Source organism: Mauremys reevesii, linkage group 3 (genome assembly GCF_016161935.1).
Source record: "Mauremys reevesii isolate NIE-2019 linkage group 3, ASM1616193v1, whole genome shotgun sequence".
NCBI classification, from domain to species: Eukaryota; Metazoa; Chordata; order Testudines; family Geoemydidae; genus Mauremys; species Mauremys reevesii.
The window spans coordinates 173173790-173189734 of NC_052625.1; the positions used below are offsets into that span (position 1 = coordinate 173173790).

The 15945-nt window shown below is 39.5% G+C and overlaps 1 protein-coding gene across 8 annotated transcripts in view; it reads right to left on the bottom strand.

Moving 5' to 3' along the window:
• Window positions 1–5581: 5581 nt before the first annotated feature.
• Window positions 5582–15945, bottom strand: part of MYT1L (myelin transcription factor 1 like) — a 369230-nt gene continuing 358866 nt past the window's right edge. For all 8 annotated transcript variants that reach the window (XM_039531760.1, XM_039531757.1, XM_039531764.1 and 5 more), the window contains 3 exons: window positions 9729–9832; window positions 7322–7465; window positions 5582–7003 (listed from right to left, as the gene is read on the bottom strand). In XM_039531760.1, the coding sequence (XP_039387694.1) occupies window positions 6863–7003; window positions 7322–7465; window positions 9729–9832 (389 nt within the window). In that variant the 3' untranslated portion in view covers window positions 5582–6862. The remainder of the gene's footprint in view (window positions 7004–7321; window positions 7466–9728; window positions 9833–15945) is intronic.

The following is a 15945-nucleotide window of genomic DNA, read 5'->3' on the forward strand; positions in this document are numbered from 1 at the left end:
AAGGGGAAGCTGAGACACATCCACTCATTGATTTGATGGCTGAATGCCAAGGTGGTTGACCTCTGGAAAGCACTGGGATCTGCAAAGAGTTACCACCAGTCAAAAGAGAGAAGGTGTTATCAGCGTTGCAGGGATGCAGGGGGTGTTTTCCAGCAAGCCAGGAAGAACACACTCACTAACCCATAAAATCCTCACAAAAGGGACACAACCTCCTTACAGGCAAGGTGCAAGAGTAAATTCATATAGAGATACACAATAGGTTGGACCTGGGAGTGATTAAGGAATCTGACAGCTCTTTGCGCATCCCCTGTGGTATTGGTCCCCAAAAAGGACAATACCGTTAGATTTTGTGTGGACTATAGAAAACTTAATGCTGTTACAGTAACAGATGCGTACCCTATGCTGAAAATCGATTATATGCTGGATATATTGAGCCAATCCAAATATCTCAGTACTTTTGATTCAACTCAAGGTAACTGACAGATCCCTGGAGAAGGATGCACAGAAAAAATCCACTCTTATCGCTGACATAGGGCTCTATGAATTCAGGGTGTTACCTTTTGGTTTGGTCAATGCTGGTGCGACCTTCCAGAGACTGGTCAACAAAGTGTTAAATGGTTTACAGAGCTTTGCAAGGGCATACACAGATGAAATGTACACATGGGATGACCATACAAAGCATCTGAGGGTTGTGCTGTCAAAGCTCAAAGAAGCCGGTCTAACCATAAAACCCTCCAAGTGCAGAATAGAAGCAGCCAAAGTTCTTTATCTAGGGCATCGGGTTGGTGTGGGGCAAATATTCCCTGACCCTCTTAATGTGGAAGCCATTGTAAACTGGACTGTGCCTCAAATTAAAAGGCAGGTCCAATATTTCATTGGCCTAGAAAACCACTACGGAAGGTTTGTGTGTGCATTCATTGACATTCACAGACTTGTGTAAAAAGCGCCAACCCAATAAGGTGGTTTGGTAAGAAGCATGCCAGAAAGGTTTTGATAAGATAAAGGCACTCTTCTCTGGAAAGCCTGTGCTAGCAGATCCTGCCTTTGCAAAAACATTTGAACTGTGTACTGATGCATCTGACATTGGCTTGGGTGCTGTACTGATGCAAACGGGGAGGGAAAAAAAACATCCAATTGCCTTCCTGAATAAGAAGCTGTCATCCACTGAACCAAGTTACTCTGTCATAAAATAGTGCTATGGCATGGTGTGGACAGTTAAGCAACTGAAGCCTTGCCTCTTTAATAGGAAGTTCAAGATTCTAACAGCCCACACACCCTTAATACGGTTAAATGGAACTTAAGGGCACAAATTCCAAACTATTACGCTGGAGCCTGATCCTGCAAGAGTGTGAGAGGGAGATTGTACACATAAAAGGGAAAGAGAAGATGGTAGTGGATGCCCTGTCCAGGAAAGAGGACCTTGGGCCCACTGCCTCGGCATTAATCAGTGACTAAGGACATGTCTTCACTAGCAACGTTAAAGCGCTGGCCGCGAGTTCTCCCAGCGCTGTAAAAAAACTCCATGAGGGGAATAGCTCCCAGTGCTGGTGTACTGTCTACACTGGCACTTAAACTTGCAGTGCTCAGGGGGGTGTTTTTTCACACCCCGGAGCGAGAAAGTTGCAGCGCTGTAAAGTGCCAGTGTAGACAAGCCCTAACACTCCTACAGTAAACTAAAGGGTGGGGGAAGGTGTGACACTCTGTACCCTAAAGCAACACCCTGGCACCCCCATATTTACCATGGTGATAGGATTATGATATGTTTTGTGCAAAGTATGCCTGTTGGCTTGTATGGGAAGTTATGAAGTTTTGCTATGTGTGTGTTACTGAAATATGGTGTGAAGTTGGAAACACCCACAACCAGCCTTTCAGGTACAACAATGGAGAAGCCAGAAACTGATGATGGCCCATTAAGGGCAATCCACACTACAAAGGCCTACCCCAGGAACTGTATACAATGGAAACCTCTCAGAGATGGCATGTAGATGATGGAGACTGCTTGACTCACGGCACAGCAAAGGATCTTTCCAGCAAGGTGGAGAAGGTATAAAAAGGGGAAGCCCCACTTGTCCTCACTTCCCCCATAACTCCACACCTGGAAACACTTCTGGAGAACAAAGACTGAACTGGAGAGGTGGTCCCAGGCTGAAGGGGATTTCCAGCCTGTGTATGGAAGATCTGTGACCTACTTGTATTGTCTCTCAGGGTGAGAGACTGCTTGATTCAAATCCCATGTAGTGTATAGAACACAGATTGCAATTTTACTTTTTATTTCTTAGGTAACCAACTTTGATCTGTATGGTTACTACGTATAATCACTAAAAATCTAGCTTTCTGTAGTTTATAAATCTGTTTTATATGTTACCTAAAACTGTGGTGCTTGAGGAATATGCTCAGTGTACAAAAGCTGGTGCACGTCCACTTTCCTTTGTAGAAGTGGCGGACTGAATAACAAACTTACACTGGTCCGGCTTCTGACCAAGGCAAAACAGTAGAGCTCTAGGGTCTCAGGCTGGGGAGCTGGTGGAATTGGCTGGAGCCTCTCTATTGTTAGTTCATTAGTAGCTAGGAGAAGCATTCATGTAACTCAGCTGGGTGTGTCCCTGCCTGTGGATGGCTGTGTAAGTGCAGGATCTGGAGAGGATTGCAGCTTGGAGAGGATTGCAGCTTGTCACCGCATCACAGTGTGAAAGGGAGGCCAGGTTGGTATGCCAGAGGGCTCAGGGATACCCCACTTTCAGGTTGCATCCTGGGGAACCCATCACACGCACTCATTTAGAATTAATTTTATAGCAGTTTTTAACGTTTTAAAAGTTTCTCTTTTCGTCACCTGGACGCTCTATTGGTGTTTCTCATCCTTTTTCTTTAATCTTTGAGATTCTGGTTTGTTTCTTTCATTTTTCACATTTAGAAACAGGATCAAGTCCTGTTGTAGAAGTCCCTCTGAGATGCTATCTATAATATTATAGAATAGTCACAGGCCATTCATTATGCGCCCAGCAAAAAAACAAGAATGGGTTCTGGGGACATCAGAGATACTTGATAGGAATAAACTTTTGCATGTGACCCTAAAAATTAAGATCAACTTCATTTACATTTTCCCTGTCTCTCTCTAGCCCATATACAAAATGAATTTTCTTTTTCTTTTTGTTGCTATGTTACTCTTGACTGATTATAGGGTTTGCTTTACCCGAGTTCTCATTTTTACTTATACATTCTCACTTTTACTTTCCAATGTGTAGAGTGTCCTGAGCCGTCTATGGCTTCTTTTTTTCTCAGCAGTCAACCAGCAAAGGGAAAAGGGAGAATCTAGAGTATGTGCTATGGTCCTGTCTTGGTCAGTTAGGATGATCTCTAAAAAATGTAATTAAGAACAATGGCATAGAGGGATACTATAATACAGAGTTAATTGATGATGATACTAAGTATTGTAGGATATAAATCAAACCCAGTGCAGGAACCCACACGTATGTTGAAATAAGCAATTTGCCTATAAATCAATATTGCTAATTCCCTGTGAAATTAGTTATGTTTATTTCTAGTAAAATATGTTTTAATGAGGTGGTTCAACAGTGCTAATCAGATGTAAACTGATTGTTAACTCCTTTGAAGGAATGACCTTGCTTATGTTGGTGACTGGTGCAGGATGGTGTTTGATATTGCACACAACAGCAACTACCAGAACTCATTGTTTCTTTTGCAGACTATGACTAGAAGTTTAGGTTCCGTGTTAGGCTGACTGATTCTAAAAACAATTTGGGGCCCTCCTGCAGATCAAATGAGATTAAAAATTATTACATCTTAGGTTGATACATAGTTTTCAGTTAAATATCACTTCTGAGTTTGTCAACCCCAATTAGCAACGCATTTAATTTTAAATGTACTGAGGACAATATCACAGTTGAGTTACCCATACTGAGAAATAGCACTAATTTCCTCCCGTGCTATAACTAGCAGGAAATTTTGAAATGATTGTGAAGCTCACTAATGGAACAGTGACCTTTGGTTGTCTTTACATGTCTGTTAAGGATGAAACTGAATAGCTGCATGATTAATTAAAAGGAGCAGCTGAAAATCCTGCATGGAGAATTTAAGGAATAAAGGGCCAAAGTTCATCACTAAAAATAGTAGCTGATTATTTATTCACCATGGCTTCTAGTACATTTGGTAAAGTGAAAATGTTATCATTGATCATAGAACCACTGTGCTACAAGTGTGGCAACACATTTTTTTTATTTATTTAGAGTAAGATGTGTTAACATCCAGCATGACAAAATTTGTACAAAGTTCACAATTTAAAAATGAAGTATCACAGCAACTTGTGATTCCACACATTTATAGCAAAATTAAAATGTCAACAAATCCATGCCGTGTAGTACAAAAATAAATCAAACTTCAGTTCCACAGAGAGCACAATAAATAGTTTATACAAAATTCTGTCTTAATAAATGATTACTTAAATTAACTTAGAAATGAATATGAACAATAAGTTATAATAAATAAACTCTGACTCACAATAATTTCATATGAAAGGTCAGCATTCTAATATGTGACACTTTTGTGATCCCTATATAATAGTCACAGATAACTTCTGATTTGATATTATGTACCAACATTAGATGAGCAGCAGATTTGTGCTTAAAATCCCTTTCCATTGTACATAGGTGATAACAATAAGAATCCAAAACTGATACTATCTATTACTCTACTGAAAGCATTACTATATTGGCAAAGAAGCTGCAGACACAATGCAGTGGAAAAATGCATATGCCATTATGAACAATGAAAGCCCTAAAAGGAGGCTAGGGCAAAAGTACAATATATATGGCAGAAGGTGAACAACAAGCACCTTGCTTCAGCTCTCAAAAAGGCAATTCTGAGCATGGCAGCTACAACTAATAGCACAACAGAAAAAGGGCACTGTACAGATAAGACTGCAGAGCCCCCAAAGTAATTACATAATCTTTTCCCAGCTAGTTATTAAAGTCCTCATGGAAAACTGTAAGCTTTTGTACAGTGAATAGTATAAAGTGCCGCTGGGATATACATATATTTATACATATATATATATACCGAGGTTGAATATTGTATCAGAATATTTGTTGTGAGATCCCTGTAGTCTCCCTTAGCAATATTACTGGATTGGCCATAATGGCTTCCACTATAATTTGTTCAGGTTTAGTGTCACAAGGCTAATGACACAAGAAATTGCACACCTCCGTATGGATATATAGGGCAAGGTAAGTGCAAATAGTCAACTGGCACATTGTGGGGACAATGACCCTGTAAGTCCTGTTCTGCTAAAAATATTTTATTTTTTACAAAACCCATCTTTTTCATAACAAAATTTTAAAGTACTTTTGTACTTTCTGCATAACATCAAGACATGGAAGGAAAAGATATGCTATCAATTTTAAATAAATTCAACATCTGTAAAACACAACACATCAAAATTACTACTTAAAAAGGAAAAAAATGTCGTAATAAAAAGTGGTCTTATGCATACATATAGTGCAGTCATTTTGAAGAAAACAATCAAATCTTGAAGGTACAAATAAGTTTTATCTTAAAATGATCCAGTTTAAAGCAAAAAAAGTGCTGAAGTATATTTAGTTACATTAAAATTTGATTGCATTCATTTTTGCAATAGATAATAGTAGAACAAATATAAAGCATACATGAATGCTGCAGTAATGATTGTTCTCCAACAAAATGCAGAACATAACTATTAAAATATGAAAAATGGGATCAAATGCTTGGCAAAGCAAAAAGAAAAAAATCTTTACTGAGCTGCATTCCTCCTAAAGCTAGCAGTGAATCCAGTTCAGTAACTACAATAGACACAAATAATTTGTCTTTATCCCAAAATTAAAGAGGTAAAAAGGCAATATTAGTTTTAAAATATTGTCTTTCATCTTAAATTGAAAATACAGAGTTTCTGAAAGATGGACTACATTGTTATAAGACATAGTTCAGAGGGGCACTAAGCAGTCCAGGAGAGATACGAGAATGTTGGTGCCAAAGTTTATTTGAAAATAAAAGCTGAAATCTTCAGGTTGTCCACCTCTGATATAGTTCCTTTCATAATGGAAGTTCCCATATTCATACCATGTAATGCTTAGAAGTTAATTAAAAAGTGCTGTTTAAGCTGCTTTGAATCTTCTGTCAAGTTTCCATGGCTTGATGTTGTCTTACAATAAATTACCCATTTTGTATCTTACATCTAATCCATGCCATTTTCTTGGATTTCAAAAAACCTCATTTTATTGCCCCCACCACACACCATCCTCTGAAAACAAAAGTCACATAATATTTTCAAGCATTGTTCAAAAATAAAGCATTTTTGCAACCAATTCTTGCTATGAAACAATATGCACACAAAATGTATTTCTTAAATCCCATAAAATCCTCCAACATGAGGCAAAATGATAAAGTGTTTAAAAAGTGGCTGCAGACCGCAACATTGTCATTCAAAGCTGTTTTTTTTGTCCATTTCAGTTCAAAATACTAAAACATTTAATCACTAAAGCATTAAAAAGAATTTACACTCTATTTATTTCGATCAGCTTACCTCTTCAGAAATATATATACCCCAAAAATGTGCATACATTAGCAGCTATAAACATTACATGGCATATCACACTATGTCAGCTTATATGAAAACGTACAAAATGTGAATGTATTCAAAAAACTATTCTGCAGTTACTATCTTTAAAGCAAGACATAAAATCATTATGAAGTCTTGTAAGCATAACACTGTTTCAAACAGAAATAAATATATAACACTTTCTGGTAAATTACAGCAGCAAAAAACAAGAGGCATCCTTTTTTTAAGCAAGACTTTCACCACTATAGCAGCTGTTCAGACCTGAATTCCTCTCACAGCCTGCTTTATATTTTCCAGTAGGGCTTTATTTTCTGGACTCTGATAACGATCTTGATTTGTATACATGTCCGTCAAAGTGGTCACGTAAGCATCAAAATTTTGTTCATTGATTGGTTCCTACGAGATATTAAATAGTAGTTCATATACAACTTTTATTTTCTTGATTGTATATTCATTTAAGCATAACATAATATCATATCATATTGCCACCATTTTTTATAACATTTAAAATGCCTATTTAGATCTTAATTTTACAGGATACATTGGAACAGGCCCACTGTGCCTTTGTTAGCAGTTAAATTTATCTTTATGGTTTCAGTGTTGTTACCACAAATATCCAACTGGTTGAGGAACCATAAACATAAAAACGACATCTACTGTATGAGGTGAACTGAAGATCGCCAAATTCCTTAACTTGTGCTCTCAATCACTTACCATATGTGGCAGCTGGATATTAGCTAGACTATGAATTAAAGACTGGCTTAAATTGGCCAGTTCATGAAGAAGAGACTCATTTTGCTGTTCAATTACTTTGTTCTCCTCTTCTATCGTCTTCAAGTTGCTCTCCATTGTGGTAATCTAAAATGGACAAATTTGTGTACAATGTAATATAAGGCAAGCCGTTATAAAGCATGCGTTCTTGAAGTGAGTGATAACAGTAATATCAGAACAAAAAAGGGCCTTTTTGTTTAAATAAAAAGGTTTCACTTGTTTATAATTTTTTTATAATTTTAAGAGGTTTTTCTGCTACGTACAACTGCAAATTATATGACTTTATTTTAACGGCTTGTCTTTTTTTATGGTGGAAGTACTGATTTACCTTACATTTGATTGTACGGGCTTTGTATCAATTTAATATTTTTTTTAAAATAAATATCCTTTTGTATTTAAAGGCACTTATAAGGGCCTCAAACTTGCAAGTTGATTCATGTGGTCAGACTCTTATATGTGCCTGGACTCCAGCTAAAATCAATGGAGGCACCATATGGGTATAAGAATCCACCTGTATCCATGAGGTTGCAGGATCAGGGCTAGTGTGACTAGATGATACATTTATCATATTTTTGTAGTATATGCCATATTAATTAAGTGTGCACAATTCTTTGCTGTTACCATTTGGCTCTTTGGAATTATATTTGCATTCAACCTATACTGCCCAATGAATATTCTCACAGAACTGCCAGTGAAAGCTAAAGAGTTACACATTGTTGCACAATAGGTACAGCAAAATAATCAGATAAGTGTGTCTTAGTACTATTCTTTTCTATATTTTTATGTTTTGCCTTATGTTACTAACAGCTTTCAATGTTTGTGTTTAATGACAAACAAAATGAAGTTTGCTGTATTTTATTAGCAATATATTTGTTGTTGTGTGGCCTTTATAAATATTCTCTAAGATGTAAAGGACTTAACGACAGAACTTATGACATTTGATTACTGTCTCAAATGGGTTGAAATTTAGGAAAAGAAACTGTGTGTTGCATAAACATGAAGTGGTCTATATAAGTAACTTACTGGATGTGAGAGTGATATAAATACAGTGGTCACACTTAAAAGATGTATTCCATTTGGAGAGATATTAGCATTTCCAACAGTGTTCCCCATTTTAAGTATACTGTTTAAACCTGTAGAATCTTTCTAAAATGAAGAAACTTTTAAAGCGTGACCAGTGTACATGGCTATTTAAATTCCATGACATAGGACAACTCATCTCTTACCAAGTGTAAAGTGTGTGTGTGTGTAGGGTAAGATGTACATTGGTAAGAGGGTAGAAAGTGAAGCCCAAGAAGCAGAAAAGAGCACGTAGAGCCAAATTCTCAAAGAAACAGTCACTTTGTTCTAATTTGACATCCACAATTAACTGCAGGTATAATATATTATAGGAAAAAATGATAGTTCACATCAAAATACTATCTCATTTGTCAGCACAAACAGTATGGAGGTCTGAAGGAGAGAAGATTTTTACGTGACCATCAGATGAGCCTAGGTCAGTATGTTTTAACAGGCTTGCTGGCACAATCAGATAGCTAGATGCCTCAAGTCTATCATTGTGGATTTTTGATAATTTGATCTGTAATATTAATTGATAAAAGCAAATCTTTTCTTAAGAGCTTGGTGCACACATAAGACTAGCTGTCAAGTAGGTTTGACTTTGACTACTGATATTTATGCAGCAGATAATTCAAGCTGAGACACACATTGTCAATATTACAGGGGAACATTTCTTCGGGATGAACAGTTCTCGACCTATTTCTCCAGCATGCTGCAATAGGCACAAATAGGTTTTACTTTAACACAGAGAATGGAAAGACATTCCTGCTCTGTTGCTATGTTTTCAGTGTGCATGTCAGAGACCAGGCCAAGCACATGCCCTAAATTCATGCTCTTTTTGGAATCCAGTGCTAAAGAGCCAGCCCTACTACATATGTGTAACTTTGTTTTTTTTTAAATTCTTCTTAGCTAAGGTCAGTCATATTCCAAGTCATTATGTTTAATATTCATCCTTACTTTTTTTTTCTCATCTACCAGTGCCATGATTTAGCTGTCTGAGAATTTAACAGATACAAAGGTTGTATAAAATCTTATAAGAAGGAAATGCAAAGGTGGCTATTTAGCCATGACTTTCAGTTTTTAAAACTGGTGGCCGCTGTGGTGGGAAATAACTACTTAACAGTACCACAGATACTGTTTTCTAAGCTTACAAATGTAAATTAAGAACATATGAAATGTGAGCAAAAATGTGAAAGAAAACAATTTTTCCAAAGACAGTTTTTCTCCTATATTTCTTTTGATCATTCATGTGTAAAAAGTAGCTAAATTTAAGGCTTCATAAAACTGTTACCTGAGTTCTGAGTTTAATCATATCAGCTTCCATCTGGGAATTGGATTCATTTAGTTCCTTGATTTCTTCATCTAGCTGCTTAATTTCTTCATCATTTTCTATACCTACGCAATATAAAAATAAAGGAGATATTAAAATAATTAAGCTATAAATCTGTGTTCTGCAACTGAGTCATTTCATATTTAAAATTAAACTTATTAAAGTAAAAAGTTCAGAAACACTAAGTCTCATCAAACTTCCCATTTGAAGTTAAACCCATGTATTTCCCATCATGTCTCTTTTAAGAACTATGGTAATTTTCCAATGAGAATGGTAGAAACAGCTTAGGGAGAGATAAAAACATAACACCACCCTTTAAATATACTAATTAGGTCTTTGCATTATTAAAAATGTACCTTTACTAATGAATTATGCTGCATTGCCACACTTGACCTTTTAAAAAAATACTGGCAATGTCTCTTGTCCTTTTAAGGAAAGAAAAAATATCCTAACAAGGCAATAGTTTCAAGTCACAATTATCTCAAAATCACTTGCTCGTATAATCAGGGGAAATGTTTCACAACACAGAAAAATTGTAAAATACCACTGTCAAGCTGGACCACCTGCAGCCTCTGCTACCTCCATAGGTCTTTACCTAATGGTCATTACCGAATGACATAGGGTAACACGTTCAGAAGTGTTCAGGTGACTCAGGAGTCTAAGTCTCACTTTCAAAAGTTAAGCATTTAGGAGCCAGATTTTTAAAGATATTTAAAAGACACAGATAGGTGCCTGCTGGGATTTTCAAAAGCACCTAGATGCCTAATTCACAATAATTTCAGTTGGGAGTTAGGCACTTTAGAAAACCCAGTTGGTGCCTATACGTCTCCTTATGAACCAGAGTGCCTAACTGCCTAAGTCCAACATTTAGGCGCCATTGGCATTCCAAAACCTCTTCTCAGCTGCTGCCTAACATTGGAGGTACCTAAATTCCCTCGGTGGCTATGTTTCCACCATAAAAGTTGCCAAGGCACCTACATTTCAGCAACTTGACATGCACTCTGTTGCCTAAATCCTGACATACCTAACACACCTACCCAGTGGGATTAACACTGCCTATCTTCCCTTTAGGGCTCGATCCAGTAGGCATATTCAGTAAGGAAGTAAAGTCCATTTTTTCATGTCTAAATGCTGGTGACATCATAGCAGAATTTTTGGAAGTCTTCTTGATCCATTGCTAACTTAGGTAAGGTAAAAGGTAATAATTGGAGATATACCAATCTCCTAGAACTGGAAGGGACCTTGAAAGGTCATTGAGTCCAGCCCCCTGCCTTCACTAGCAGGACCAATTTTTGCCCCAGATCCCTAAGTGGCCTCCTTAAGGATTGAGCTCACAACCCTGGGTTTAGCAGGCCAATGCTCAAACCACTGAGCTATCCCTCCCCTGTCCTTCATACACTCATCAACTGATCTCTCAGTGATCTGTCACACGCCATCTATCCATTGATCATCCCCTTGTATGATGACCCACCACCATTCTTTCCATGATAACTTTCTCGAGAATATTCCCATCTCTGTGCCTGGTGTGACCAAAGTACATACGTTCGCTTTTATTGATTTCTGAGAGCAGAGTCTGCTTCTCTCCAACAATATTTCTAACATAAGTGTTCATCTTTTCTGTCCAGGGATGGGGCCCCACTGGCAAGATAGGTGTTTCCTCGCTTAGTTAGAGGACCCACTTTTGGGCCTCTGGGGATTTGGGTTGAACTAGGGCTCTGAGCAGCTTATTAGTTGTGAGGCAAGGTTAGGGTTTAGGCAGCTTTGCAAAGGCTGAATGGTGGAAACTTTGCGCCGGGGGACTTAGATGTGAACAGAGTTAGGCAGCAACTGAGTGGTGGCTTTGAAAATGTCGCTGGTGCCTACATGGAGTACTGAGGTGCCTAAAGAGGCAGATAGATGCTAAAGTACATTTAAGGAACTGGGCCTTTTGAAAATGGGACTTGGACTCTTAAGTAATTAGGTGCTTTTGAAAATGTTACCTCTACAGCCCATTCCTTACCTATTGAAATTAATAGCAAAACTCACTGATTTCACCAGAAGTAGGACTGGGCACCTCACTGATGGATATTGGTCTAGCTTCCTTCCTGTTCACAACACTGAAATGCTTTATTAAAGTTTGTAATGAACTACATCCATCGGTAGATGTAAGTTATAGGTCTTTATCATTCATGCTGTTTCTGTCTGTGACAGTAGATACTAGAAGGCCCAAGACTGAATTATTGCGCTGGTTTATATTTTTAAGTTTTTGGTATTAATTACTATTGGTCTTGTATCTTCTTTGGTGATTCAAATTGCCCTAAGGAGATCCCTTTTGAGTCCTATTTAATTCTGTATTTATGTGCTTGCTATGTGATCACCAGATCCTCAGCTGATGTAAAGTCATGTAGCTCCATTGGCTTCAGTGGCACTATGCTAATGTACACCGAGGATCTGGTCCTAAGTGTCACAACTAGATGGATGTCAATCCCTGTTGACCAGGGAATTTCTGTATTGCATGATCATCAGAGGAATTATAGTTTGCATAGTCAGTAGCTTTCTTGAAGAGAAGTGCAATTAGACTAAATGGCTACAGGTACATGTAACATTGATCATCACATTTCTGTTTGTTTTTCCAGTTGCTGGGATGGAGATCTTTTTAATTCAGGAATCTTCCTTTTACATGTAAGCAGAGTCAGGATGAGCTCTACCCTGACATCTGGCGGTGAATTGTGGCAAATTGTGCAAAAGAACTTCAGGGGCTGGTCTTGTTTGCATAGGCACACCCACCCCGCCTAGCATGAGCCCACAGCCACCCAAATGGTCACTTTGGCTGCTGTGGGATCCCCAGTTTCTCTGTTATTGGGGCAGGAAGAATAAAGTGTTGTTACCCTGATTATGTGAATCAAAGCCAGTGGAACTATTTTATGACAGAGGGTCTCACCATCAACCAAGTAGCACTCGCTAGACAAGGGACATGGGTTCCAAAACCCAGTGAATTGAGAGAGGTTGGGTATAGGCATTTGTAATTGTGGTGTGGGTTCCTTTTGAGAGCCTGAAACACCAATTGCACCTCTTCCTCTCTCCACTGTTGAATAGCGGAGCTAATTTTGATTCCACTAGGAATCTAGTTACAGGCTGCTATGCTGAATTCACTTTGGGCCAATGGTGCACCAGCACTGGGGCTCCCCTACTACAAGCTGAAATCACTAAAAAACTAAAATTACTAAGAGCTGAGATCACTGAGTGCTGTGTTAACTAGTGGGGGTTCCTGAAGATATTTTGCTAAGTGGCTGGCAGAGTGGAGCAGTTTGTGGGACAGTTGGAGTGGCCCATGGGATGGCGAGTGAAGGGAAGCAGAGTGGAGTGGAGCTGAGCTAAGCAGTTTGCGGGATGGCTGGAGCGGCTCATGGGACGGCTGGTGGAGCAGAGTGGCTGGCAGAGCAGAGCAGTTCGTGGGATGGCTGGAGTGGCTCACGGGATGGCTGGTGGAGTGGGGCGGCTCGTGGTGAAGGCTGCAGCAGAACCCCATGGAGAGGCAGGGCAGTTGGCCTCGGACCACTTAAGACGCCCCTTAACACTCCAAGCACCCCCTCCCCCGCCATTTCCACCCAGGCTGGGGGTGGTAAAACTCTGCAGATAAACTTTTGAACTCTGGGGCTGCACTGACCAGGGACAGAGACTTTTGGGTTGTTGGACTTTTGGGAGTTTGGGTGATTCTTGGGTGCTGGACTCAAGAGACCAAAGGGAAAGTACACAGCCCAATTTGCTGGGATGGGACATTTGCTCATGGTTTGTGTTATGAATCCTGTTTGTAGTGTTTCCCCAACATAATACCGCATTGTTTCCCTCCTTTATTAAAAGGATTCTGCTACACTCAGACTCTGTGCTTGCAAGAGGGGAAGTATTGCCTCTTAGAGGCACTTAGGGGGTGGTATGTAATTGTCCTAGGTCACTGGGTGGGGGCTCGAGCCGGATTTGCATTGTGTTATTGAAACGGAACCCCTGCATACTGAACCCGGCCCTTGTTGCTGCCAACTCACATGGGCAGAAGGGTTACATACGTATGTCTTTACTGGACACACTGTAAAGTTATATTTCTCTAACCTCTCTAAGCTGTATCTCCACACAGGGGCAAAAAGGGCCAGATCTTTAAATATTGTTGTTACTGTATATACATTGTTCGGTACAATGTTCTCTAACTGTCCTTTAACCAAACCACCCATGCCTGACATACTAGTTTACTCATCAACCTTCCTTTCTGCACATCCCCTTCACAAAACTCCCCCATCACAACACTACTGGTTGTGGATGCTAGGTGTAGTAGTTTGGTGTATGGGAAGGGGTCGTTTGGTAAAGATGGTGCAGGAGAACTGTGTCTGTGGTAGTTGTAATAGTGATAAGGTGCATGCCTGTGAATGGACAAGTAGAGAGTATGCATTAGTATATCGCTTAATTTTTTATTTCCTTGTTTTGTGAGTTTTTGTCAGGTATGTGATATATACAGGCAACACAGGCTTTTGTGTGCTGATTTCTTAGGGGTTTGTATGTTAAAGATGTCGCACTCACACATAAATTCCTACTATTCCCATTTCTCTTTTTACTCAAGAGGTCCCCTAGGCTAATGACCTTCCTGTGGCTTGTCACCTAGGAGATCCCACCTGTGGTGAAGCATGGGAAGTCTGTCAGGCCCAGGGACTAGCTCAGTAACAGTGCTCCAGTTATCTAGGGAGGCTGCCCACCAGCATCCCCATGCTCCTACCCCCTGTAGTTTTTACGGGTAGGGATATGTATGAGATAGGGAAAATTAAGAAACTGGCAGGCAAACTCCATTGACAAGCTCCATTACTGAGCCAGTCCTTGGATCTGACAAAGCTCACTCAGTTTGCTACAGGGTGAACTACTCTGTGACAAATCATGGGAAGTTTTATGGCTTGACCACTCTGAGGCAAGGAAGTTTAAGTCGCCCTCAGCAAAGATGGCCACTGCTGTCCATAGTCAATGAGAGTGACTCTTATGAAAGATGTCCTTGCCGTCAAGAGGCAGCGAGGGGCACTATGAAGAGAACCTGGACATAGGGGTATAGAGAAGGCAAGAGTGGGACACTGGCCTCTCTATGTGATGAGGAATGTAGAGTACAGCTGAAGAATATGGGGTATATGTGCAGGAGGGAGTCTTGTTGGGCAGTGGAGTAGGAGAGGTAGGTGTGAACCTGAATGGGCAGGGAAAAAAGAAGTAGGAGGGAAAATGTGATGGATAGGAGACCGCGAGGGGAAAAGCAGGACACACATGAAAGACAGAAGACAATGGAGGAGCTTGGAGGGAGAATGTAAGTGGGGGCAGGGAGGATAGATAGGAGGCAGGATAGTGATTGTGGTAAGGGACGAGGAGGACAGATTGGCAGCGCCTCCACCTAAAGAGTTTGGAGAGGGTACGTGGGGTCTTCCTCCAGGCAGCCAGCGGGGAGCCGCACATTTTTGCTTGTGTGTTAAAGGTTGATTTTTTAACCTGATCATACACGAATTGCAGGTAGACAGCTCTCCCTAGAGGCTCAAAAAACCAGAAGACACTAAAAAGAAAATAAGTGATTTTTTTAATCTCATGATTTTTAAACCAATCTCATGCCCTGGCACACACTTATTTACAATCTTTCTGATGGATGGGGTTTCTCTTGATATGTTTGATTAATGACATTTTGCCACTAATAGATTACACATATCTTTAATGTGTCTTGCAGACACCAATACAGTTGACTATTAATGTGATAACTCTATATTCATTACATTTGTAACAACAAATTAATTCTGGATTTTTTTTAAGACTACTCTCCACTTCTCCCAAGTTCTAGAAGAACTCTGATGAATCTCCCATTTTTTCCTGACTATAGCCCTCCCCTTCATACCTTTGAAGTGTCATAGCCTTTATTCTTCCAGCTAATGAGGAGTGCAGGGGATTCCTTTTGGAGCCAATCAAAACTGCTTCTTAATTTCATAGTTCCAATTTGGGATATTTTAACTGCTTTGTAAATGAAGAGGTCCCGTGTAGCGATTATTATTTATTATAGGCTCCTTTATACTGTGGCAGTGCTTTTCAGGCCAACCAAGTCAGGGCCCCATTGCGCTAGAGCCTAGATCCTTAAAGATATTTAAGTATCTAACTCTCACTGAAATCAACAGGACTTCGGTGCCTAAATACCATTGAG